The sequence below is a fragment of the Lethenteron reissneri genome, unplaced genomic scaffold (genome assembly GCF_015708825.2).
Source record: "Lethenteron reissneri isolate LAM-NWPU_2019-01 unplaced genomic scaffold, ASM1570882v1 scaffold_1630, whole genome shotgun sequence".
Taxonomy (NCBI): Eukaryota; Metazoa; Chordata; class Hyperoartia; order Petromyzontiformes; family Petromyzontidae; genus Lethenteron; species Lethenteron reissneri.
Genome location: NW_026891367.1, coordinates 1,145,141 through 1,172,015, shown reverse-complemented (window position 1 = coordinate 1,172,015; position 26,875 = coordinate 1,145,141). Strand labels below are relative to the sequence as shown.

The following is a 26,875-nucleotide window of genomic DNA, read 5'->3' as shown; positions in this document are numbered from 1 at the left end:
TAGTGTATGAACACATTCATGCGGAGGGAGCTGGTAGGAACGTTGGGTTACTCGGTCAGTGGCCTGCAGGGTCAACGGCCATGCTTATTAAAGGGCTTATGATGGTGATGATGGGCCATTGTGCCCCAGGCTGTGGTCAGATTTGTCATCTTGCACTCCAACAGCAGCGCTTAGGACAATGGTCGTGAACCTTTTTGACTGGGAGAGCTGTAAAAGCCAAATATTTCTAAATATATTTCATTGAGAGCCATATAGTGTAATTTTTAACGTGTAATACATTAAAAATGTCTTAATTTTAATGCGACTTCTGGTCACGGGACCCGTGACCCGATAAATTTTATCTTCAAAACTAATTTCTGTTCACTTTAAAATGACACACTATTATTAAGCAAATATCACAAGTATTTTCAAATCAGTTCCAAACTGTTTTTATTTTTTTATTTTTTTCAACTCAAAATTGTCTGGGAGCCATATGCCGTCACCGGAAGAGCCATGTGTGTATGGCTCACGACCCACGGGTTCCCGACCGCTGGTTTAGTGTATGAACACATTCCTTCCGGAGGGAGCTGGTAGGAACGTTGGGTTGCTCGGTCAGTGGCCTGCAGGGTCAACGGCCATGCTTATTAAAGGGCTTATGATGATGATGATGGGCCATTGTGCCCCAGGCTGTGGTCAGATTTGTCATCTTGCACTCCAACAGCAGCGCTTAGGCCAGGGGTCGTGAACCTTTTTGACTGGGAGAGCCGTAAAAGCCAAATATTTCTAAATATATTTCATTGAGAGCCATATAGTGTAATTTTTGACGTGTAATAAATTAAATACGTCTTACTTTTAATGCGACTTCTGGTCACGGGACCCGTGACCCGATACATTTTATCTTCAAAACTAATTTCTGTTCACTTTAAAATGACACAAATATTATTAAGCAAATATCACAAGTATTTTAAAATCAGTTCCAAACTGTTTTTTTTTTATTTTTTTTATTTTTCAACTCAAAATTGTCTGGGAGCCATATGCCGTCAGCGGAAGAGCCATGTGTATGGCTCGCGAGCCATAGGTTCCCTTCCGCTGGCTTAGTGTATGAACACATTCATGCGGAGGGAGCTGGTAGGAACGTTGGGTTACTCGGTCAGTGGCCTGCAGGGTCAACGGCCATGCTTATTAAAGGGCTTATGATGGTGATGATGGGCCATTGTGCCCCAGGCTGTGGTCAGATTTGTCATCTTGCACTCCAACAGCAGCGCTTAGGACAATGGTCGTGAACCTTTTTGACTGGGAGAGCTGTAAAAGCCAAATATTTCTAAATATATTTCATTGAGAGCCATATAGTGTAATTTTTAACGTGTAATACATTAAAAATGTCTTAATTTTAATGCGACTTCTGGTCACGGGACCCGTGACCCGATAAATTTTATCTTCAAAACTAATTTCTGTTCACTTTAAAATGACACACTATTATTAAGCAAATATCACAAGTATTTTCAAATCAGTTCCAAACTGTTTTTATTTTTTTATTTTTTTCAACTCAAAATTGTCTGGGAGCCATATGCCGTCAGCGGAAGAGCCATGTGTATGGCTCGCGAGCCATAGGTTCCCTTCCGCTGGCTTAGTGTATGAACACATTCATGCGGAGGGAGCTGGTAGGAACGTTGGGTTGCTCGGTCAGTGGCCTGCAGGGTCAACGGCCATGCTTATTAAAGGGCTTATGATGGTGATGATGGGCCATTGTGCCCCAGGCTGTGGTCAGATTTGTCATCTTGCACTCCAACAGCAGCGCTTAGCAGAAGCCACTGGGTGGCAGTAAGTGGCTGGGCTCAAATATCAAATGACAATTCAATTCGCCAGTGTCCATGTTGTTGTTGTGTTGTTGTTGTTGCTGCTGCTGCTAAGTTCTCCCCAACTCTCGTGTGAGCTTGTCCATGTTGTTGTTGTGTTGTTGTTGTTGTGTTGTTGTTGTTGTGTTGTTGTTGTGAGTAGGTGGCGTTGCAGCCCAGTAACGAACACTGCAGTTTAACACGAAGTAAGTAAAGACTTGTATGACAAATATCTGCCATCTTGCTGTTGTTGTTGTTGTGGTGTTAGATTGTTTAAATATAACATCGTGACAAATATCTGCCATCTTGTTGTGGTTGTTGTTGTGGTGGTGGTGTTAGATTGTTTTAAATATGAACATCGTTACAAATATCTGCCATCATATTGCTGTGTTGTTGTGGTTGTTGTGTTGTTGTTGTGGTTGTTGTTGTTGTGGTGGTGGTGGTTGTGTTGTTAGATTGTTTAAATATAACATCGTGACAAATATCTGCCATCATATTGCTGTGTTGTTGTGGTTGTTGTGTTGTTGTTGTGGTTGTTGTTGTTGTGGTGGTGGTGGTTGTGTTGTTAGATTGTTTAAATATAACATCGTGACAAATATCTGCCATCATATTGCTGTGTTGTTGTGGTTGTTGTGTTGTTGTTGTGGTTGTTGTTGTTGTGGTGGTGGTGGTTGTGTTGTTAGATTGTTTAAATATAACATCGTGACAAATATCTGCCATCATATTGCTGTGTTGTTGTGGTTGTTGTGTTGTTGTGGTTGTTGTGTTGTTGTGGTTGTTGTGTTGTGGTTGTTGTTGTTGTGGTGGTGGTGGTTGTGTTGTTAGATTGTTTAAATATAACATCGTGACAAATATCTGCCATCATATTGCTGTGTTGTTGTGGTTGTTGTGTTGTTGTGGTTGTTGTGTTGTTGTGGTTGTTGTGTTGTGGTTGTTGTTGTTGTGGTGGTGGTGGTTGTGTTGTTAGATTGTTTAAATATAACATCGTGTTCAATATCTGCCATCTTGCTGTGTTGTGTTGTGGTGCAGTTGTTAGATTGTTTAAATAAAACGTGTTAAATATCTGCCATCATCTTGCTGCGTTGTTGTGTTGTTGTGGTTGTTGTTGTAGTTGTGTTGTTGTTGTGTTGTTGTAGTTGTGTGGTGGTGTTAGATTATTTAAATATAACATCGTGTTAAATATCTTCCATCTTGCTGTGTTGTTGTGGTTGTTTCGATTTAAAGCTTTCGTGACTGCAGGGATTCACATTCTTGGTTCTTTCGGTAAAGTCACGTAGAAGGGAAATAATATAAGAAGTTTCTGTTGCAAAAAACTTAGTCGCTAATGTCCCAATAATATCGGTTTAAAACAATAAAATTTCAACCTCAGAGAAGCGTCGAGAAGCACGTGGAAATTCCACATTCCCATGGCGTGAGTTTAGCCACAAGGAAGCCACAAGTCGCTGACCAGCCTCACCATCCCACCCCTCGTTTGTGTATCGATCCCCGAGGGTCGATCAGCTCTGTTACTGTGTCACTACCGTACAGCAATAACACAGTCACCACCTTCAAGAGCCGAATGGCTCACAGGGCTATAGCTAATCAATGAACTTGAACTTGAACCTTGCCAACTAACTATTGACTCTATTGTAAGCGCCGGTTAATAAGAATACGAATGCTGTTTTGTTTTTTTAATGGCACCATACAAGAGCCCTTGATGAACATTGAGATTGGGTTGCTGCAGTGGCTAGGAGATGTTGACTACCTCGCCTGGTACGCAGGAGGTCGTGGGTTCGATCATCAACCCTGACGCTTGTTGTATATTTGGAGTTTGCGTGTCTCTCTCTCTCATCATCATCATCACGGTGGCTAGGAGATGTTAACTACCTCGCCTGGTGTACAGGAGGTCGTGGGTTCGATCACCAACCCTGACGCTTGTTGTATATTTGGAGTTTGCGTGTCTCTCTCATCATCATCATCACGGTGTCTAGGAGATGTTGACTACCTCGCCTGGTGTACAGGAGGTCGTGGGTTGGATCCCGACCCTGACGCCTGCTGCTGTATATTTGGAGTTTGCGTGTCTTTATTATCATCATCATCATCACGGTGGCTAGGAGATGTTGACTACCTCGCCTGGTGTGCAGGAGGTCATGGGTTCGATCACCAACCCTGATGCCTGCTGCTGTATATTTGGAGTCTGCGTGTCTCTCTCTCATCATCATCACGGTGGCTAGGAGATGTTAACTACCTCGCCTGGTATACAGGAGGTCGTGGGTTCGATCCAGACCCTGACGCCTGCTGCTGTATATTTGGAGTTTGCGTGTCTCTCTCTCTCATCATCATCAAGGTGGCTAGGAGATGTTAACTACCTCGCCTGGTGTACAGGAGATCGTGGGTTCGATCCCGACCCTGACGCCTGCTGCTGTATATTTGGAGTTTGCGTGTTCTCCCCATGGTGGCGTGTGGATTTGTCTCCGGGTCATCTGGTTTTTACCTCTACGTTTAGAATCAACATCCGTTCAGAGTATTTGGCTGCTATAAACGTACACAAAAGCTGTGGATAATCCCTCGAGATGGAACATCTCATTTGCAAGGTTGTCCAGGGTGTCAGTCGCCACATATATAGCGTACATTAATTGACACGTATACCGTACAAACGTTGAAAATCTGTGCTCAGTACTTGCACGGATGACCACTCGGGGTTTGCCAGGTATTGTGGGCTGAAGGTGGCCAGAAGATACGTTTGGCATTAACGTAGATAATGAAACCACCGTCGGGTAACTTTTGCGCATTTCTGTATCGCGACTGTGTTTGAGGTGAGTGTGGGGAACCGCATTTCCGGCATCGTAACGGATCCAGGCGCTTTCTTTATCACGGCAGAGAAATAAAAAACGCTCGTAGCTCAGGAAACGCATCGCTCACCTACCTGGCTCAAAAAAAGATTTGAAAATTATCAGGGTGTTGAAAGTTGTATTTTTTGTAACGTTAATTGGTGGAGTGGTCTCTGTGATCACATGAGCCATTGTGGCTCTGTTCATCTCTGTATACAGGAGGTCGTGGGCTCAATATATTTGGAGTTTGCAAGTTCTGCCCCGTGGTTGCGTGGATTTTTTTCCAGGTCCTCGGGTTTTTCCCTCCACATTTAGAATCAACGTCACGCGTTTGGAGTATTTGTCTGCTGTACATTTCCACATGATTAAGCCACTTCATTGAGTTGTCATTTATGGCCAGGTCGCTTCTGACAAAGAGCTGTTTATAGCTCAGTGGGACCTAGCTGGTAAAATAAAAGTATTTTTTTATCATTTAGTTCAGTGGCGCAAGCAAGTCTATCCATCGGGCGACAATTGTTGACTTCCCAAAAACGTGGGTTGAGCGTGGAAATCCTGCGGTCCGTGACAGTGACACGTGGGGAGCGAATGCAGTCAAGGATACGTTCTTTTTTCAATCGAACCGTCTCACTGGTTACGCTGTGAATTGTTGTTACATTCAATCCGCACAAGCGGTGTTCATTTTTAGTGATATTTTTTCAGCAACGGTGAAAAATACGCGTACGCTCGGAAAATTAAGTGAACTTTTTCGGGATAAGAAAACCCCCCCAAACAAAACGTGTAAGACGTGGCAACGCCGTGCGTTGCTGTAACCGTGAATGGTCAGCCATTACGGCATGGAATTAGTCTTTGCCGCATGCAGGAACACTTCCTCATAGGCACACAGATCCCCCGCAACCACAGGACGCAACCGGGTACCCGATACCCGTACCCTACCCGATACCCGGCTACCCGTACCCAGCCGGGTACGAGTACGGGTAGCTGTTTGCGACCCTGGTGCGGCCGGGTACGGGTACGGGTAGGCCGTGAGTCACTGGTGATTAACTGTTTGTCACTCATTTCGGGTAGGGTACGGGTACGGGTAGGGAACGGGTACCCGTACCCAGCCGGGTACCCGTACCCGGCTGGGTACGGGTACCCATTTGCGAACCTGGTGCGGCCGGGTACGGGTAAGGAATCAAAACCCGTTTGTGACCTCTGCCCGCAACGTAAAAGTTTATTCACAGACCTAAGCCATTAGTGGGAGGGCGGGAGAAAAAAAAACTGGCCTTGGCAAAGCACGTGGCGTCAGTCTCGCCCGGTCATCCTCGCTGCCGATGTGATGATGTTCTAGAATTGAAGCTTTCGTGACTGCAAGGATTCATACTCTTAGGTTTTTTCGGTAAAGTCACGTAGGTGAAAAATAATTATGTTCGTGTCGGATGTGCTAGACCACACGCTGGGAATGGGAGGGGGGCGGGAGGGGGGAGAATATATTAATAATAATAAAGCATCTTCTTGGTTCTTTCGGTAAAGTCACGTAGAAGGGAAGTAATAAAATAATAAAAATAAAACATAATAAAATAATATAATAATCTAATATTATTATTACTTCCCTTCTACGTGACTTTACCGAAAGAACCAAGAAGATGAATCCCTGCAGTCACGAAAGCAGCTTTAAATCGAAATAACAAAGCAATGGATCTTTAGAAGCGAGCGTGAAGCAATGTCCACCACAGTTGCCCTCCTGGTTGTTTCCTTTGAGTGACACCCTCGAAGGTAAAACCGTCGGCAAAACGCGCTGACGCGCCGCTCTGCTCGGTCGCAGTGGCGAGCTACGCGAGCGCGGCGATGCGAGACCGCGACCCGGACGACGACGAGGAGGAGAGGCTGCAGATCATCGAGGAGGTGGACGCAGAGGAGGAGAAAGACGAGGTGGAGGCGGCGGCGGCGGCGGAGGATGACGAGACGAATTTCGAGGGGACCGGCGGAAATCGCGACGTCAATCCCGGCGTGGACAAGACTGCCGAGCCGCTGGGCAGTGCGCAGGACGGGACGTTGGCGGAGTGCGATGTGCCGGGCAGTGGGGCCACTCGCCGTGGTGGTGGTGGCGGTGGTGGTGGTGACGGTGGCGGTGGTGGTGGTGACGGTGGTGACGGTGGTGGCGGTGGTGGTGGCGGTGGTGGCGGTGGCGGTGGTGGTGGTGACGGTGGTGGCGGTGGTGGTGGCGGAGGTGGCGGTGGCGGTGGTGGCGGCGGTGGTGGTGATGGTGGTGGCGGTGGCGGTAAGAGCGCACGTGCTCACACTTCACAGCGTAGTTGTTAGCGTTGTGTTTAAAATGAAAGGGAAAAAAACACCTTCTTGGTTCTTTCGGTAAAGTCACGTAGAAGGGAAGTAATAAAATAATAAAAATGAAACATAATAAAATTATTCTCACGACGTTTCGGCCACAACGCAAGCAGCCGTCCTCAGGTGAAGAACAGGTCTGTCGGAAAGACAGTAGGAAAGACAGACCTGTTCATTCAGACGCTGTCTTTCCGACAGACCTGTTCTTCACCTGAGGACGGCTGCTTGCGTTGTGGCCGAAACGTCGTGAGAATTGTATTTTATTATGTTTTATTTTTATCATTTTATTATTTCCCTTCTACGTGACTTTACCGAAATAACCAAGAAGATGAATCCCTGCAGTCACGAAAACTTTAAATCAAAATTAAAAATGTAGTTTATATTTCGATTTAAAGCTTTCGTGACCACAGGGACACCATCTTCTTGGTTCTTTCGGTAAAGTCACGTAGAAGGGAAATAATAAAATAATAAAACTTAAACATAATAAAATACAATTCTCACGACGTTTCGGCCACAACGCAAGCAGCCGTCCTCAGGTGAAGAACAGCGTCTGAATGTTTCATTCATGTTTCATTCAGACGCTGTCTCCCCGACAGACCTGTTCTTCACCTGAGGACGGCTGCTTGCGTTGTGGCCGAAACGTCGTGAGAATTATTTTATTTTATTATGTTTTATATTTATTATTTTATTATTTCCCTTCTACGTGACTTTACCGAATGAACCAAGAAGATGAATCCCTGCAGTCACGAAAGCTTTAAATCGAAAAAAACACGTTTGTAGCAGCATTTGTCGACTTAACAACAAGAACTAAATCCACAGAGTTTATGTTCTGCTCCAGGGAGCATTGAGGCAGCTGTGATCGTCTCACTGGGTACCGATTCACTACACTATACACTACACTATACACTACACACTACACTGTACACTACACTACACACTACACTATACACTACACTATACACTACACTATACACTACACTATACACTACTACACTACACTATACACTACACTATACACTACTACACTACACTATACACTACACTATACACTACACTATACACTACACACTACACTGTACACTACACTACACACTACACTATACACTACACTATACACTACACTATACACTACACTATACACTACACTATACACTACACTATACACTACACTATACACTACTACACTACACTATACACTACACTATACACTACACTATACACTACACTATACACTACACTATACACTACACTATACACTACACTATACACTACAATACACTACACTACACTACTACACTACACTACACTACACACTACACTATACACTACACTATACACTACACTATACACTACACTATACACTACACTATACACTACACTATACACTACTACACTACACTATACACTACACTATACACTACACTATACACTACACTATACACTGCCCTTACACTACACTAATACACTACACTATACACTACACTACTATACACTACACTATACACTACACTATACACTACACTACTATACACTACACTATACACTACACTATACACTACACTATACACTACACTATACACTACTACACTACACTATACACTACACTATACACTACACTATACACTACACTATACACTGCACTGTACACTACACTATACACTACACTATACACTACACTATACACTACACTACTATACACTACACTATACACTACACTATACACTACACTACTATACACTACACTATACACTACACTATACACTACACTATACACTACACTATACACTACCTACACTACACTATACACTACACTACTACACTACACTATACACTACACTATACACTACACTATACACTACACTACTATACCTACACTATACACTACCTATACACTACACTATACACTACACTATACACTACACTATACACTACCTACACTACTATACACTACACTATACCTACACTATACACTACACTATACACTACACTACTATACACTACACTATACACTACACTATACACTACACTATACACTACACTACTATACACTACACTATACACTACACTATACACTACACTATACACTACACTATACACTACACTATACACTACACTATACACTACACTATACACTACACTACTATACACTACACTATACACTACACTATACACTACACTATACACTACACTACTATACACTACACTATACACTACACTATACACTACACTATACACTACACTATACACTACACTATACACTACACTATACACTACACTATACACTACACTATAACACTATACACTATACACTACACTATACACTACACTATACACTACACTATACACTACACTATACACTACACTATACACTACACTATACACTACACTATACACTACACTATACACTACACTATACACTACACTACTATACACTACACTATACACTACACTATACACTACACTATACACTACACTACTATACACTACCTATACACTACACTATACACTACACTATACACTACACTACTATACACTACACTATACACTACACTATACACTACACTATACACTACACTACTATACACTACACTATACACTACACTATACACTACACTATACACTACACTACTATACACTACACTATACACTACACTATACACTACACTATACACTACACTACTATACACTACACTATACACTACACTATACACTACACTATACACTACACTATACACTACACTATACACTACACTATACACTACACTATACACTACACTATACACTACACTACTACACTACACTATACACTACACTATACACTACACTATACACTGCACTGTACACTACACTATACACTACACTATACACTACACTATACACTACACTACTATACACTACACTATACACTACACTATACACTGCACTGTACACTACACTATACACTACACTATACACTACACTATACACTACACTACTATACACTACACTATACACTACACTATACACTACACTATACACTACACTATACACTACACTATACACTACACTACTATACACTACACTATACACTACACTATACACTACACTATACACTGCACTGTACACTACACTATACACTACACTATACACTACACTATACACTACACTACTATACACTACACTATACACTACACTACTCACTACACTATACACTACACTATACACTACACTACTATACACTACACTATACACTACACTACTATACACTACACTACTATACACTACACTATACACTACACTATACACTGCACTATACACTACACTACTATACACTACACTATACACTACACTATACACTACTACACTACACTATACACTACACTATACACTACACTATACACTACACTATACACTGCACTGTACACTACACTATACACTACACTATACACTACACTATACACTACACTACTATACACTACACTATACACTACACTATACACTACACTACTATACACTACACTATACACGACACTATACACTACACTACTATACACTACACTATACACTACACTATACACTACACTACTATACACTACACTATACACTACACTATACACTACACTATACACTACACTATACACTACTACACTACACTATACACTACACTATACACTACACTATACACTACACTATACACTGCACTGTACACTACACTATACACTACACTATACACTACACTATACACTACACTACTATACACTACACTATACACTACACTATACACTACACTACTATACACTACACTATACACTACACTACTATACACTACACTATACACTACTATACACTACACTATACACTACATAGACACTACACTATAACCTACACTAATACACTACACACTATACACTACACACTATACACTACACTATACACTACACTACCTACACTACTTAACACTACACTATACACTACACTATACACTGTACACTACACTACACACTACACTATACCTACACTATACACTACACTACTATACACTACACTATACACTACACTATACACTACCTACTATACACTACACTATACACTACACTATACACTACACTATACCTACACTATACACTACTACACTACACTATACACTACACTATACACTACACTATACACTACACTATACACTGCACTGTACACTACACTATACACTACACTATACACTACACTATACACTACACTACTATACACTACACTATACACTACACTACTATACACTACACTATACACTACTATACACTACACTATACACTACACTATACACTACACTATACACTACACTATATACACTACACTATACACTACACTATACACTACACTACTATACACTACACTATACACTACACTATACACTGTACACTACACTACACACTACACTATACACTACACTATACACTACACTATACACTACACTATACACTACTACACTACACTATACACTACACTATACACTACACTATACACTACACACTACACTGTACACTACACTATACACTGCACTATACACTACACTATACACTACACTATACACTACTACACTACACTATACACTACACTATACACTACACTATACACTACACACTACACTGTACACTACACTATACACTGCACTGTACACTACACTATACACTACACTATACACTACACTATACACTACACTATACACTACACTATACACTACACTACTATACACTACACTATACACTACACTATACACTACACTACTATACACTACACTATACACTACACTATACACTGTACACTACACTACACACTACACTATACACTACACTATACACTACACTATACACTACACTATACACTACTACACTACACTATACACTACACTATACACTACACTATACACTACACACTACACTGTACACTACACTATACACTGCACTATACACTACACTATACACTACACTATACACTACTACACTACACTATACACTACACTATACACTACACTATACACTACACACTACACTGTACACTACACTATACACTGCACTGTACACTACACTATACACTACACTATACACTACACTACTATACACTACACTATACACTACACTATACACCGATTCATTGCCACTGGTGGGAATTTCACATTCCCATGGCGGGGGAGACCAAAGCGTGACGGGCTGAATCGACTTCCCATCCCCAAATGACGATTTGAATTCGCAGCCTCCCGATTGCGAGCCACTTTGTCTACCCCTGGGCCACGTGGCCACACGCCATTCTGGATCGCGGCTAACTTCACCAAGCGATCGTTACGTTCGGCGCTTCGGGGTGGGCCAACCAGAGCCGGGCGTGCCACGCTTGCGGCAGCGGCGTCGCAAGACGCCCGGCAATGCCGTATTTGCCAACGCAGGCGGTGGCATCTCCGTTAAGCGACGCATTCGCAGAGTGAGAAGCGGAATGAGAGGGAGGCGTGCAACTTAGATTGAGGCCGTCAGTCTTACTCCGTACTACAACAAACAAAACACGGCCAAACCAAAAATCACTTTTCGAAAATCACCAAAACAAAGCCATAAAATCTTCTTGGTTCTTTCGGTAAAGTCGTCACGTAGAAGGGAAGTAATAAAATAAAAAAAATAAAACATAATAAAATAATTCTCACGACGTTTCGGCCACAACGCAAGCAGCCGTCCTCAGGTGAAGAACAGGTCTGTCGAGGCGACAGCGTCTAAAAGAAAACACCACCACGCTTGGCCATAAAAGCAATGAAACAGCGATCGTAGGAACCGTGACCGAATGTTCACGACAGACGACGTGAACAACACGGACCACCAAACTCGACAGCGGTCCGTCACATCGGTGGGATTGCGTCGTCTCTTCACGCACCACCAGCGGCCCCCTCGCCCCGTGCCTCCCCGCTAGGCCCGAGGACTCCCGTCTCATTTGCCGCGCCGTTGCCGCCGCCGCCGCTGCTGCCGCTGGCGTGCCCTCACTGCGGCCGCGGCTACAAGCGTCGGGGCTCGCTGTGGAAGCACGTTCGCCGCCGGCACGAGGGGGCCCTCGCGGATCTCCACAAATCACCGCGACCTCCCCGGGCGGGCCAGGTGACTGACTAACCCCCGTTTGCCGGCATCGTCGCACGTCTGAATGTGTCCGTCTGAATGTGTCCGTCTGAATGCGTCCGTCTGAATGTGTCTGTCTGAATGTGTCTGTCTGAATGTGTCTGTCTGAATGCGTCTGTCTGAATGCGTCTGTCTGAATGCGTCTGTCTGAATGCGTCTGTCTGAATGTGTCTGTCTGAATGTGTCTGTCTGAATGCGTCCGTCTGAATGTGTCTGTCTGAATGTGTCTGTCTGAATGTGTCTGTCTGAATGTGTCTGTCTGAATGCATCTGTCTGAATGCGTCTGTCTGAATGCGTCCGTCTGAATGTGTCTGTCTGAATGTGTCTGTCTGAATGTGTCTGTCTGAATGTGTCTGTCTGAATGCGTCTGTCTGAATGTGTCTGTCTGAATGTGTCTGTCTGAATGCGTCTGTCTGAATGCGTCTGTCTGAATGTGTCCGTCTGAATGCGTCTGAATGCGTCTGTCTGAATGTGTCCGTCTGAATGCGTCCGTCTGAATGCGTCTGTCTGAATGCGTCTGTCTGAATGTGTCCGTCTGAATGCGTCTGAATGCGTCTGTCTGAATGTGTCCGTCTGAATGCGTCCGTCTGAATGCGTCTGTCTGAATGTGTCCGTCTGAATGTGTCTGTCTGAATGCGTCTGTCTGAATGTGTCCGTCTGAATGTGTCTGTCTGAATGTGTCTGTCTGAATGTGTCTGTCTGAATGTGTCCGTCTGAATGTGTCCGTCTGAATGTGTCTGTCTGAATGTGTCCGTCTGAATGTGTCCGTCTGAATGCGTCCGTCTGAATGTGTCTGTCTGAATGTGTCTGTCTGAATGTATCTGTCTGAATGCGTCTATGTGAATGTGTCTGTCTGAATGTGTCTGTCTGAATGCATCTGTCTGAATGTGTCTGTCTGAATGCGTCCGTCTGAATGCGTCCGTCTGTGTGCGTCCGTCTGAATGTGTCTGTCTGAATGCGTCCGTCTGAATGTGTCCGTCTGAATGTGTCTGTCTGAATGTGTCTGTCTGAATGTGTCTGTCTGAATGTGTCTGTCTGAATGTGTCCGTCTGAATGCGTCTGTCTGAATGCGTCTGTCTGAATGTGTCTGTCTGAATGCGTCTGTCTGAATGTGTCTGTCTGAATGTGTCCGTCTGAATGTGTCCGTCTGAATGCGTCTGTCTGAATGTGTGCGGGGGAATAGAAGTCGCGACGCGTCGTTGAGGAGCTTCATAGCTCATGCGATTCCCTCCGGTAAAATTGTTTTATTATTCTGATTCTCACTTCGCACCTCTGTTCCATCTTTGCGCAGAAGGGTCAGCGTCCCGCTGCCGCGAGCCACAAGTGCGCAGAGTGTGGGAGAGACTTCAAGAGCAAACACCACCTCAAGGAACACTTCCGCATCCACAGCGGTGAGTGTGGAACACATTGCGACGTTTGGCAGAACGCACCCACCGACGTGATTTCCTTCATATTCTTAGGTTTCTTCGGTAAAGTCACTGTATAGGTAAAACATCAAAATTAATGAAAATAAAATAAAAATCACGACTTGATGCAGCTAATCCGGCTGTGACGGTCCCACCTGATGACGGAGACTTGTGTTGCCTCCGAAACGTCGTGATTTTTATTTTATTTTCATTAATTTTGATGTTTTACCTACACGGTGACTTTACAGAAAAAACCTAAGAATATGAATCCTTGCAGTCACGAAAGCTTCAAATCTGTGATTTCCTTCCTGCGCGTGTGTCTACAGCGCAGGCCGCATTCGCCGCGTCACGCGGCACTTTGGATGATGCGTTTATAATGTTTTGGTTCGACGCGGCGACTTTCGCGACCGATATCGTCCACAATTCTGGCTGCCCACCTGATGACGCTGGTTGTAGTTACTGGCGAAACGTCGCCGCACTTGAATTGCTAACATCGTGGGTTTACTCTCCAGCACGCCGGCGTGCTGAGCTCGTGTAACGAATCGGCACGTTGTGTTTCGCGTCGCAAACTTTACGAACCGGACGTGTCGGTTTTTTTGACGACGCGTCGTTCACACTGACGCGATGTAACCCGGAAACCTCCGCCGTCGCTGTGTTTGTTTGTAATTTCCAGGGGAGAAGCCGTACGGGTGCCCAATTTGCAAGAAGCGCTTCTCCCACTCGGGCTCGTACAGCTCGCACAAGAGAGCCAACAAGTGCGTGGGCTCCGTCGCGGCGGACGGCGCGGCGCGGGAGGCGACATCTCCAGTTGCCGCTGACGCCGGCAAGATGGAAGGGGCTGTCGCCACGTCTCCCAAATCCACCCAGAGCTCAGGTCACGACTACAACGAGGACTTCCTGCGGATCAGCGGACCGGAGGCCACGGGTCGTCCCGCCGTCAAGATCAAGACCGAAGAGCCGGATCTGCACGAGCGTTCTTCCCACGTGGAAGGGGCGGCTCGCCACGCGTGCCGCTATCGCCACGAACCGTTTCCGAGCGCGGCACCTCTGCGCCAACACGAGCGCTACCTCTGCAAGGTGAACGACGAGATCGACGCGTCGCCTCAACCGTCAGCGCCGCAACCTCCGTCTCCGGCTCAACCAAACAAGTCGAAATTGTCGGCCGGAAAGGGGTTGAAAGGGAGCCGCGCTACGGGACTCGGAGACCAGTCGGCTTCCCTGAAGTCGTACCGCCTTGCCGGAAGTGTCGAGGCGAGTCCCGAGGAGTCGATGAAGATGTCGTTGGCCATGAACCTCCCCAGAGACGTTTTCTCCAAGTGGCTGGAGGAGAAATTCAACGCGGCGGGCAGAGCGCCGGAGCACCGTGCGTCCGGCTCTCCCTCCCGCGAGCTCGGCCCGTCACCGGCACCGGCTGGGCACGCCGGCCACGGCACGGAGAGAAGTCCGGCTCGGCACCCGCCGGGCTCGCCGATGGGCGCCCGGTCCGACTCGGCGGCAGGTCACGCGGAGAGCGGGCAGCCCGCCGGCGTGGCGGACGGTCCTCGCCGCGGTCGAGACCAGGCCCGGCCGCTCGACTTGTCGCTGCCAAAGTTGAGCACGGCGAGGCTCCTCGGAGAGACGGGCTTTGTCGAGTTCCACGATTCGAGCGGCGTTGAGCGCCAAGAGGAGCCGTTGGACTTGACTTGCGCGAAGAGATCGCACGGCGAGCTGGACTCGAGTGCTTCTCGCGTGACCGACGGCTCGTCGAACGACAACGGCGTTGACCGTTTACACGAGAACAAGCCGACAATGAACACGGTCACTTCCAGCTACGGCAACGGTCCCGTGCTCGCGGCCTTTCCGCTGCCCGGTTTGATTGCGGCCCTCCACATGGGTGACCCCGGCCTGAGGCCCTACACGGGCCTGGACCAAGCAGCCTTGCTGTCCCACGTGTCACCGTACAGAGGCCTTGTGGACGCGGCTGCTCTTGCCGACTTCCACGACAAGATGCGCCACTTTGCACAGGTAAGAGCAACTGCTTGGAGTATCTCTGTGATATCTGTCTGCTTATATGTCTGTCTATGTTTCTGGTTCTGTGTTTTTATCTCTCTCTCAAATTTAGCATTCTCAGGAAGAACGTAATCAACCAGGTAGGGTGTTGACTGTTATGTTATCCGACTCTCTGTTGTAGTAGTGTGTAGTAGTGTATAGTGTAGTGTGTAGTGTAGTGTAGTAGTGTATAGTGTAGTGTAGTAGTGTATAGTGTAGTGTATAGTGTAGTGTAGTAGTGTATAGTGTAGTGTAGTAGTGTATAGTGTAGTGTGTAGTGTAGTGTAGTAGTGTATAGTGTAGTGTAGTAGTGTATAGTGTAGTGTATAGTGTAGTGTAGTAGTGTATAGTGTAGTAGTGTATAGTGTAGTGTAGTAGTGTATAGTGTAGTAGTGTATAGTGTAGTGTAGTGTATAGTGTAGTGTAGTAGTGTATAGTGTAGTGTATAGTGTAGTGTAGTAGTGTATAGTATAGTGTAGTGTATAGTGTAGTGTAGTAGTGTATAGTGTAGTGTATAGTGTAGCGTAGTAGTGTATAGGTAGGGTGTTGACTGTTATGTTATCCGCCTCTCTCTGTTGTATTACATTACATTTCTAAGTCTACTAGATTTGTGTTTCTATTTCATTTACACCTGATGACGATTGCTTGTGTTGCAATCGAAACGTCGTACGCTAGTATTTAATTTAATTTATTATTTTCTCTTTATACGTGACTTTACCGAAAGAACCAACGAATAAACTGCTTGGAGGTTGCGCTGTTGAACCAACACGGAAGCACACGCGCACCGGTGGTGCCGCCTTGTGTTTACAATTCACGTGTTGAACCTTGTTCATTGTGCGGTGAGATAGATGCGTGAATTCTAGATTTGAAGCTTTCGTGACTGCAAGGATTCATATTCTTAGGTTTTTTCGGTAAAGTCACCGTGTAGGTAAAACATCAAAATTAATTAAAATAAAATAAAGATCACGACGTTTCGGAGGCAACACAAGTGTCCGTCATCAGGTGGGACCGTCACAGCCGGATTAGCTGCATCAAGTGAGGCAATGATTAGGGATTACATCTTGAATCATTGCCTCACTTGATGCAGCTAATTCGGCTGTGACGGTCCCACCTTATGACGGAGACTTGTGTTGCCTCCGAAACGTCGTGATTTTTATTTTATTTTAATTTTATTTTCATTAATTTTGATGTTTTACCTACGTGACTTTACCGAAAAAACCTAAGAAGATGCGTGAATGTTTCGTTGCTGATATCCTTCGTGTTACGTGATGTTGCGTCGAACTAGGATCCACGTATTAAAGAGAATGTCCTTGTAGATAAAATCTTGATGCAGGCGAGTCTGCCTCTGCTGATGAGACACTGTATGTCGAATTTCGATCCCAGAATCTGCTTGTTCTGAATCAACGCTGCTGACATTGTGCACATCCATAAGGATGTAGCTGAGTGATTGTAGCTGGGTGAGTGAGTAGCTGAGTGAGTGGGTAGCTGAGTGAGTAAGTAGCTGAGTGAGTGAGTAGCTGAGTGAGTAGCTGAGTGAGTGGATAGCTGAGTGGGTGAGTAGCTGAGTGAGTGAGTAGCTGAGTGAGTGATTAGCTGAGTGAGTAGCTGAGTGGGTGGATAGCTGAGTGGGTAGTTGAGTAGGTGGGTAGCTGGGTGAGTGGCTGAGTGGGTGGCTAAGTGTGTAGCTGAAAGGTTGGCTGAGTGGGTAGCCGAGTGGTTGGATGAGCAGGTGGGTAGCTGAGCGGATGGGCGCTGAGTGGCTCGCTGAGCGGGTGGTTGAGTGGGTGGATAGCTGAGTGGGTGGATAGCTGAGTGGGTAGTTGAGTAGGTGGGTAGCTGAGTGAGTGAGTAGCTGAGTGGGTGGCTAAGTGTGTAGCTGAAAGGTTGGCTGAGTGGGTAGCCGAGTGGTTGGGTAGATGAGCAGGTGGGTAGCTGAGTGGCTCGATGAGTGGGTGGTTGAGTGGGTTGCTGAGTGGGTGGCTGAGTGGGTGGATAGCTGAGTGGGTAGTTGAGTGAGTGGCTGAGTGAGTGAGTAGCTGAGTGGGTGGCTGAGTGGGTGGATAGCTGAGTGGGTGGATAGCTGAGTGGGTGGATAGCTGAGTGGGTAGTTGAGTGGGTGGCTGAGTGGGTAGCTGAGTGGGTGGCTGAGTGGGTAGCTGAGTGGGTGGCTGAGTGGGTGGGTAGCTGAGTGGGTGGCTGAGTGGGTGGTTGAGTGGGTAGTTGAGTGGGTAGCTGAGTGGGTGGCTAAGTGGGTAGCCGAGTGGTTGGATGAGCAGATGGGTAGCTGAGTGGGTGGTTGAGTGGTTGGATAAGCGGATGGGTAGCTGAGTGAGTGAGTAGCTGAGTGGGTGGCTGAGTGGGTGGCCGAGTGGGTAGCTGAGAGGCAAATACGCAAAGGAGACGAAATTCCGTCGGTTAACCTCGGCGTCTCACCGTTGATCGCGCTCCACAGGGAGAGTCTCCTGAGCGGGGAGAGGGAGTCCCCGTGGTCTCGGTCGCGGCGACAGACTCGGGAGCTCCCGCGCGCAAGCGGCAGAGGAGGGCGGAGCGCGTGCCCGGAGGCTCGTTCGCCCGCGACCTGTCCGACGAAACCTTCCAGGAGAGCGGCCCGTTGTTGCCGCTGCGGCACAAGTACGAGCGCGCAGGTACGCGGCGTCGCGTCCACGCGCGCTTGCGCTCACGGGCGGCGGGTTTCGTCCGTCGTGCGCCGCTCTCGCGCGTCTTCTCCGGAGGCGGAGGCAGGCGATGAATTGTAATAATCGGATGACGCGCGACCGTCGGCACTTGTTATCCTCGCTGAATTTTTTGAACGAAATGGAAGAATGAACAGCGTGACGGACACGCCGTGTAATGAACCGGCGTTCGGCCACTAACACGATTGTGTGCGCGGTTGGGCGTGCGTGCGTGTGCGTGTGTGTGTGCGTGTGTGTGCGTGTGTGTGTGCGTGTGTGCGTGTGTGTGTGCGAGCGTGTGTGCGTGCGTGTGTGCGTGTGTGTGCGTGCGTGTGTGCGTGTGTGTACGTGTGTGTATGTGTGTGCGTGTGTGTGTGCGTGCGTGTGCGTGTGTGCGTGTGTGCGTGCGTGCGTGCGTGTGTGTGTGCGTGTGTGCGTGCGTGTGTGCGTGTGTGTGCGTGTGTGTGTGTGCGCGGTTGGGCGTGCGTGTGTGCGTGCGTGTGTGCGAGTGTGCGTGCGTGTGTGCGAGTGCGTGTGTGTGTGCGTGTGCGTGTGTGCGTGTGTGTGTGTGCGTGCGTGCGCCCGCATGGGTATTTTTGGTTTCTGGTGTTGATTTGTAAAACCGATTTCATGTTGAGGCTTATCATGTCGGCGGTGAAGAGTATCCCCAGTGGGCACCGCTGTGTTTACCGCCCCCGTTTCATGCCGTCAGCCACGTGCAGTGAATCTGGCTGCCTCCCTAGCCTCGCTGATGTTTTATTTTGCTAAAATACCCGATTAACTCTTTAATTTTACCAGGTGAGGCCCACTGTGCTATGCAGCTCTTTTTCAGACGCGACCTTGCGATCACGAATCGTAGCCCAATTAAGTGGCTTTTCGCGTGGAAATTCACAGCAGCCAAATACTCTAAATGCATGTTTATAAATGTGTGGGGGGGGGGGGGGGGTGAAAAAAACCCAATACACCTGGAGGAAAACGCACGCCACCATGGGGAGAGAGAACACGCAAACTGCAAATATACTTCTAGATTTGAAGCTTTCGTGACTGCAAGGATTCATACTCCTAGTTTTTTTGGTACAGTCACGTAGGTAAAAAATAAAATTAAAATTTATAAAAATAAAATATAAAAATCACGACGTTTCGGAGGCTGTATACAGCAAATCTGGCTGTGACGGTCCCCACCTGATGACGGAGACTTGTGTTGCCTCCGAAACGTCGTGATTTTTATTATTTTATTTTTATGAATTTTTATTTCGTTTTTTACCTACGTGACTTTACCGAAAAAACTAAGAGTATGCAAATATACAGCGGGCTATCAGCGCCCGGTTCGAACCCACGAGCGCCTGCATGCCGTGCGAGTGCGATAACCCCGGCCCGTCGTTCCCTGTCCGTCGCAGGCAGGCGTCCCCACCGCTGCGAGGTGTGCAGCAAGGCGTTCAGGCACAAGCAGCACCTGATCGAGCACTCGCGGCTGCACTCGGGCGAGAAGCCGTACCGCTGCGGGCGCTGCGGCCGGCGCTTCTCGCACTCGGGCGGCTACTCGCAGCACGTGCACCGCCGCTACTTGTGCTGCGGCGACCCCGGGCAGCCGGGCGCGCCGGGAGCGGATTTGGGGGCGCCGGGAGCGACGGAAGAGCTCGACGAGGGGGATGACGGATGCGGGGCGGAGTGGGAGGATGCGCGGGGGGGTAGGTGGGTGAGTGGGTGGGTGGGTGAGTGAGAGGGTTGGTGAGTGAGTGAATGAGTGGGTGGGTGAGTGAGTGGGTGGGTGATTGGGTGAGGTTGGTGAGTGGGTGGATGAGTGGTGAGGTTGGTGAGTGGGTGGATGAGTGGGTGGGTGAGTGGGGTGGGTGGGTGAGTGAGAGGGTTGGTGAGTGAGTGAATGAGTGGGTGGGTGAGTGAGTGGGTGGGTGATTGGGTGAGGTTGGGTGAGTGGGTGGATGAGTGGTGAGGTTGGTGAGTGGGTGGATGATGTGGGTGGGTGAGTGGGTGGGTGGGTGGGTGAGTGAGAGGGTTGGTGAGTGAGTGAATGAGTGGGTGGGTGAGTGAGTGGGTGGGTGATTGGGTGAGGTTGGTGAGTGGGTGGATGAGTGGTTGAGGTTGGTGAGTGGGTGGATGAGTGGGTGGGTGAGTGGGTAGGTGGGTGAGTGAGAGGGTTGGTGAGTGAGTGAATGAGTGGGTGGGTGAGTGAGTGGGTGGGTGATTGGGTGAGGTTGGTGAGTGGGTGGATGAGTGGTGAGGTTGGTGAGTGGGTGGATGAGTGGGTGGGTGAGTGGGTGGGTGGGTGAGTGAGAGGGTGGTGAGGGAGTGAATGAGTGGGTGGGGTGAGTGAGTGGGTGGGTGATTGGGTGAGGTTGGTGAGTGGTGGATGAGTGGTGAGGTTGGTGAGTGGGTGGATGAGTGGGTGGGTGAGTGGGTGGGTGGGTGAGTGAGATGGTTGGTGAGTGAGTGAATGAGTGGGTGAGTGAGTGAGTGGGTGGGTGATTGGGTGAGGTTGGTGAGTGGGTGGATGAGTGGTGAGGTTGGTGAGTGGGTGGATGAGTGGGTGGGTGGGTGAGTGAGAGGTTGGTGAGTGAGTGAATGAGTGGGTGGGTGAGTGAGTGGGTGGGTGATTGGGTGAGGTTGGTGAGTGGGTGGATGAGTGGTGAGGTTGGTGAGTGGGTGGATGAGTGGGTGGGTGAGTGGGTGGGTGGGTGAGTGAGAGGGTTGGTGAGTGAGTGAATGAGTGGGTGGGTGAGTGAGTGGGTGGGTGATTGGGTGAGGTTGGTGAGTGGGTGGATGAGTGGTGAGGTTGGTGAGTGGGTGGATGAGTGGGTGGGTGAGTGGGTGGGTGGGTGAGTGAGAGGGTTGGTGAGTGAGTGAATGAGTGGGTGGGTGAGTGAGTGGGTGGGTGATTGGGTGAGGTTGGTGAGTGGGTGGATGAGTGGTGAGGTTGGTGAGTGGGTGGATGAGTGGGTGGGTGAGTGGGTGGGTGGGTGAGTGAGAGGGTTGGTGAGTGAGTGAATGAGTGGGTGGGTGAGTGAGTGGGTGGGTGATTGGGTGAGGTTGGTGAGTGGGTGGATGAGTGGTGAGGTTGGTGAGTGGGTGGATGAGTGGGTGGGTGAGTGGGTGGGTGGGTGAGTGAGAGGGTTGGTGAGTGAGTGAATGAGTGGGTGGGTGAGTGAGTGGGTGGGTGATTGGGTGAGGTTGGTGAGTGGGTGGATGAGTGGTGAGGTTGGTGAGTGGGTGGATGAGTGGGTGGGTGAGTGGGTGGGTGGGTGAGTGAGAGGGTTGGTGAGTGAGTGAATGAGTGGGTGGGTGAGTGAGTGGGTGGGTGATTGGGTGAGGTTGGTGAGTGGGTGGATGAGTGGTGAGGTTGGTGAGTGGGTGGATGAGTGGGTGGGTGAGTGGGTGGGTGGGTGAGTGAGAGGGTTGGTGAGTGAGTGAATGAGTGGGTGGGTGAGTGAGTGGGTGGGTGATTGGGTGAGGTTGGTGAGTGGGTGGATGAGTGGTGAGGTTGGTGAGTGGGTGGATGAGTGGGTGGGTGAGTGGGTGGGTGGGTGAGAGGGTTGGTGAGTGAGTGAATGAGTGGGTGGGTGAGTGAGTGGGTGGGTGATTGGGTGAGGTTGGTGAGTGGGTGGATGAGTGGTTAGGTTGGTGAGTGGGTGGGTGAGTGGGTGGGTGGGTGGGTGAGTGAGAGGGTTGGTGAGTGAGTGAATGAGTGGGTGGGTGAGTGAGTGGGTGGGTGATTGGGTGAGGTTGGTGAGTGGGTGGATGAGTGGTGAGGTTGGTGAGTGGGTGGATGAGTGGGTGGGTGAGTGGGTGGGTGGGTGAGTGAGAGGGTTGGTGAGTGAGTGAATGAGTGGGTGGGTGAGTGAGTGGGTGGGTGATTGGGTGAGGTTGGTGAGTGGGTGGATGAGTGGTGAGGTTGGTGAGTGGGTGGATGAGTGGGTGGGTGAGTGGGTGGGTGGGTGAGTGAGAGGGTTGGTGAGTGAGTGAATGAGTGGGTGGGTGAGTGAGTGGGTGGGTGATTGGGTGAGGTTGGTGAGTGGGTGGATGAGTGGTGAGGTTGGTGAGTGGGTGGATGAGTGGGTGGGTGAGTGGGTGGGTGGGTGAGTGAGAGGGTTGGTGAGTGAGTGAATGAGTGGGTGGGTGAGTGAGTGGGTGGGTGATTGGGTGAGGTTGGTGAGTGGGTGGATGAGTGGTGAGGTTGGAGAGTGGGAGGATGCGCGGGGGGGGGGGGGCCGTGGGAAACAAAGATAGAGTTCCCGCCGTTGAGTTGAGCCGTGCCGACGGAGATGATCCTGCGATGGGTGAAGGCCAAGAAACAAAATGGCAGCACTGACGGGGCGAGTGACGGCGATACTTTGTTCTTGGGTTCTTTCGGTAAAGTCGCGTCTAAAGATAAAATAATACATTAAATAATAGCATACTACGACGTTTCGATTGCAACACAAGCAATCGTCGTCAGGTATAAATGAAATAGCGACAAAAAATCTAACCAGAAAACTATAGACAGACATATGAGCAGACAGACATCACCAAGATACACAGAGAGAGAGTAACACAGGCACAGAGAGGGGTGATCGTCTCTGTGGGGTGGCCTTAAATAGAAAACTATAGACAGACATGTAAGCAGACAGACATCACCAAGATACACAGAGAGAGAGTAACACAGGCACAGAGAGGGGTGATCGTCTCTGTGGGGTGGCCTCATATAGACAGAGGGGGGCGGGGGCAGACAGAGGGAGGGGTTAGAGAAAAAATGTACATGTCAATGAGTACGAAGAAGACGCGTAGTAATGTACGCAAGCTTGAACATTAGGAGAGAGGGAGAAAGAACACACTAAATTAATTTGTCTGTCTGTCTATAGTTTTCTGGTTAGATTTTTTGTTGCTATTTCATTTATACCTGACGATGATTGCTTGTGTTGCAAACGAAACGTCGTATGCTATTAATTAATTTATTATTTTATCTTCATACGTGACTTTACCGAAAGAACCAAAGAATCATTCCTGCAGTCACGAAAGCTCCAAAATTAACGATGCTTTGACTCGTGATAACTCGCCGGTCGCTCTGAGAACAAATGTGTCGCAAGCAGACCACTGCCGTGCCTGAAATGTGTTTTGTGAATGCAGGATGTTTTTTGAGCAAAGGTATTTCTGGACTAACTGAAGTGCTGTTGGAATAAAGTGGGTACTAGGGGCGAGGTGTTTTTTCGTATTAAAATGATTGCAAAGAGGTGGAAAACGGAGTTAGGAATGGGCATGTTAAATGTGGATAGATAATGCTATGATTAGGAACATCTGTAGATGGAAGATACAAGAATGATCTGGAAAAAAAGTATTTTATGTGCACACTTTAAGTTTTCTACCAGTGCCATCTTTTACAAAAGCAGCGTTACTCAATGTTTAAAATGTTAAAGCGTTGCTTTCGCTAGTCTTGAAAAGATAAAAGTATTCTGCTAAACTTTCACGCAGTGTTATTTGACATAGCACGCAGCTTGTGTAGTTTACACTGTTTGTGCAATTCCTCCTCGGTTGTTGTCATCTCTCTGAAGCTGCGGTGTTTGTTTGTTTGTTTACACGTTGTCATCTTTGTAGTTTATTCATTCCGTTTTACATGCAAGTAGAATGACGTTGTTGTTGTTCTTCTTCTTGGTTCTTTCGGTAAAGTCACGTAGAAGGGAAATAATAAAATAATAAAAATAAAACATAATAACATAATTCTCACGACGTTTCGGCCACAACGCAAGCAGCCGTCCTCAGGTGAAGAACAGGTCTGAATGTTTCATTCATGTTTCATTCAGACGCTGTCTCCCCGACAGACCTGTTCTTCACCTGAGGACGGCTGCTTGCGTTGTGGCCGAAACGTCGTGAGAATTATTTAAATGTTTTATTTTTATTATTTTATTATTTCCCTTCTACGTGACTTTACCGAAAGAAACAAGAAGATAAATCCCTGCAGTCACGAAAGCTTTAAATCGAAATTTAAAGTTGTTGTTGTTGTTTACAATTGCCAGCCAGAACATGAGTCAGTATTAATACTGTTTGAGCGAGATATTTGTAACATTTTAACAAATTCGTCCAGACCACTCACTGGCCCGCGTTGTACTGTGCGTACTATTTTAGCGGTGCATTTTAGCGTTCTCTTTGCAAGTTGCTGTTTGACAAACGTCAGTGTATTTCTCCTGGATGTACAACCCCGTTTTTAACGAGCTTTCATTTGAATACATTTTGTTTACCGACGCAGCCAAGGTTGCCAAGACTTGAATTTCTACATTAAAACTCAGAAATAAATCTCAGCGTCTTTATTGTAATGATCTCATTGTTCTGCAATGCTGGCGAGGGGGGTGTCGGTGTGCAACTCCCGTATGCGCGATCCTCTCTTAGGACAAGAGACGCACACTTCCATTTCTAGCGCTTATCCAGAGTTTGAAGTTAACGTTCTCCCATTAAGTAAACAGAAGCATGATAATTGTTTTTGTACCCTTCTATCTGGCAACAAAACTGACACCTTTTTTACAAGGAGTCATGTTTGCATTGACCACAATACCTGCAGTCGTAATGCAAACAAAACACACAACTCTGATAATGTATGCACTGTCCTTGAAGTTGATTGGTCCACACCCGAGACAGCTTTCCTTAGAGCCTAGTCTCACATGGGTTGGACCAGATGATGCCAAAAGGCGCACAACTCAAAGACAATGCACCATCAGAGTATGAGAGCTCGGGGTAAGCATTTACATCATTGGAACCTCATTTGCAAGTAAGAAATATGATAATTGGTTTTTGTACCCTTCTATCTGGCAACAAAACTCACACCTTTTTTACAAGGAGCCATGTTTGCATAGACCACAATACCTGCAGCCATAATGCAAACAAAAAACACAACTCTGATAATGTATGCACTGTCCTTGAAGTTGATTGGTCCACACCCGAGACAGCTTAGTCTCGCCCTCGACGAACGAGCCACTGCACGGACCCACCTCGTTCTCTTCACACCACCCCCAGGTGTTGATTGTCAACCCTCACCCGGGTGCTCGCCGGCTCGGCGTGCTGTCGTCGAAGCGTCGTGGTTGGAGCGACTTTGACTGGGGGCCGTGGGGTTCTCACAGCGCGGCTCTGTGAGTCAGCCCACGTTCAAAGCGCGTGTGATTGTTGCACTCGAATGAGCGTTGGGGCAGTGCAGAGGTCGCAACCGGGTACCCGATACCCGTACCCTACCCGATACACGGCTACCCGTACCCGACCGAGTACGGGTAGCCGTTCGCGACCCTGGTGCGGCCAGGTACGGGTAGGCCGTGAGTCACTGGTGAGTAACCATTTGTCACTCATTTCGGGTAGGGTACGGGTAGGGAATGGCTACCCGTACCCGGCTGGGTACCCGTACCCGGCCGGGTACGGGTATCCATTTGCGACCCTGGTGCGGCCAGGTACGGGTAAGGAAACAAAACCCGTCTGCGACCTCTGGGGCAGTGCCCCATCTAATAATAATTCAAAACAATAGATACACCATGTGCCTGCCGAGCTGTGAGTCGGTGGTGGGACATGTGCACATTGCCACAGCAGCAGCAGGGTAGGTGTATTGTATAGGCCGCAGACTTCTTCATCGCAAGGCCACCAGCGACATGACGCAAATGTGAAAACACACCCCCCCCCCCAATCATGCTGCTGTCGAAACCCCAAATGGTTTCAAGCGTGTGGCGGCCCTCACCACACTGA

The 26,875-nt window shown here is 47.6% G+C and overlaps 1 protein-coding gene across 1 annotated transcript; it reads left to right on the top strand.

The window, feature by feature from the left end:
• Positions 1-5,477: 5,477 nt before the first annotated feature.
• Positions 5,478-25,571, top strand: LOC133362845 (zinc finger E-box-binding homeobox 2-like). The gene is made up of 9 exons (XM_061581786.1): positions 5,478-5,535; positions 6,429-6,688; positions 6,866-6,884; positions 12,866-13,047; positions 14,357-14,456; positions 15,145-16,475; positions 18,952-19,144; positions 20,569-20,863; positions 25,544-25,571. The coding sequence occupies exons 1-9, from the start codon at positions 5,478-5,480 to the stop codon at positions 25,569-25,571; spliced, it is 2,466 nt and encodes an 821-aa protein (XP_061437770.1).
• The last annotated feature ends 1,304 nt before the right edge of the window (positions 25,572-26,875 follow it).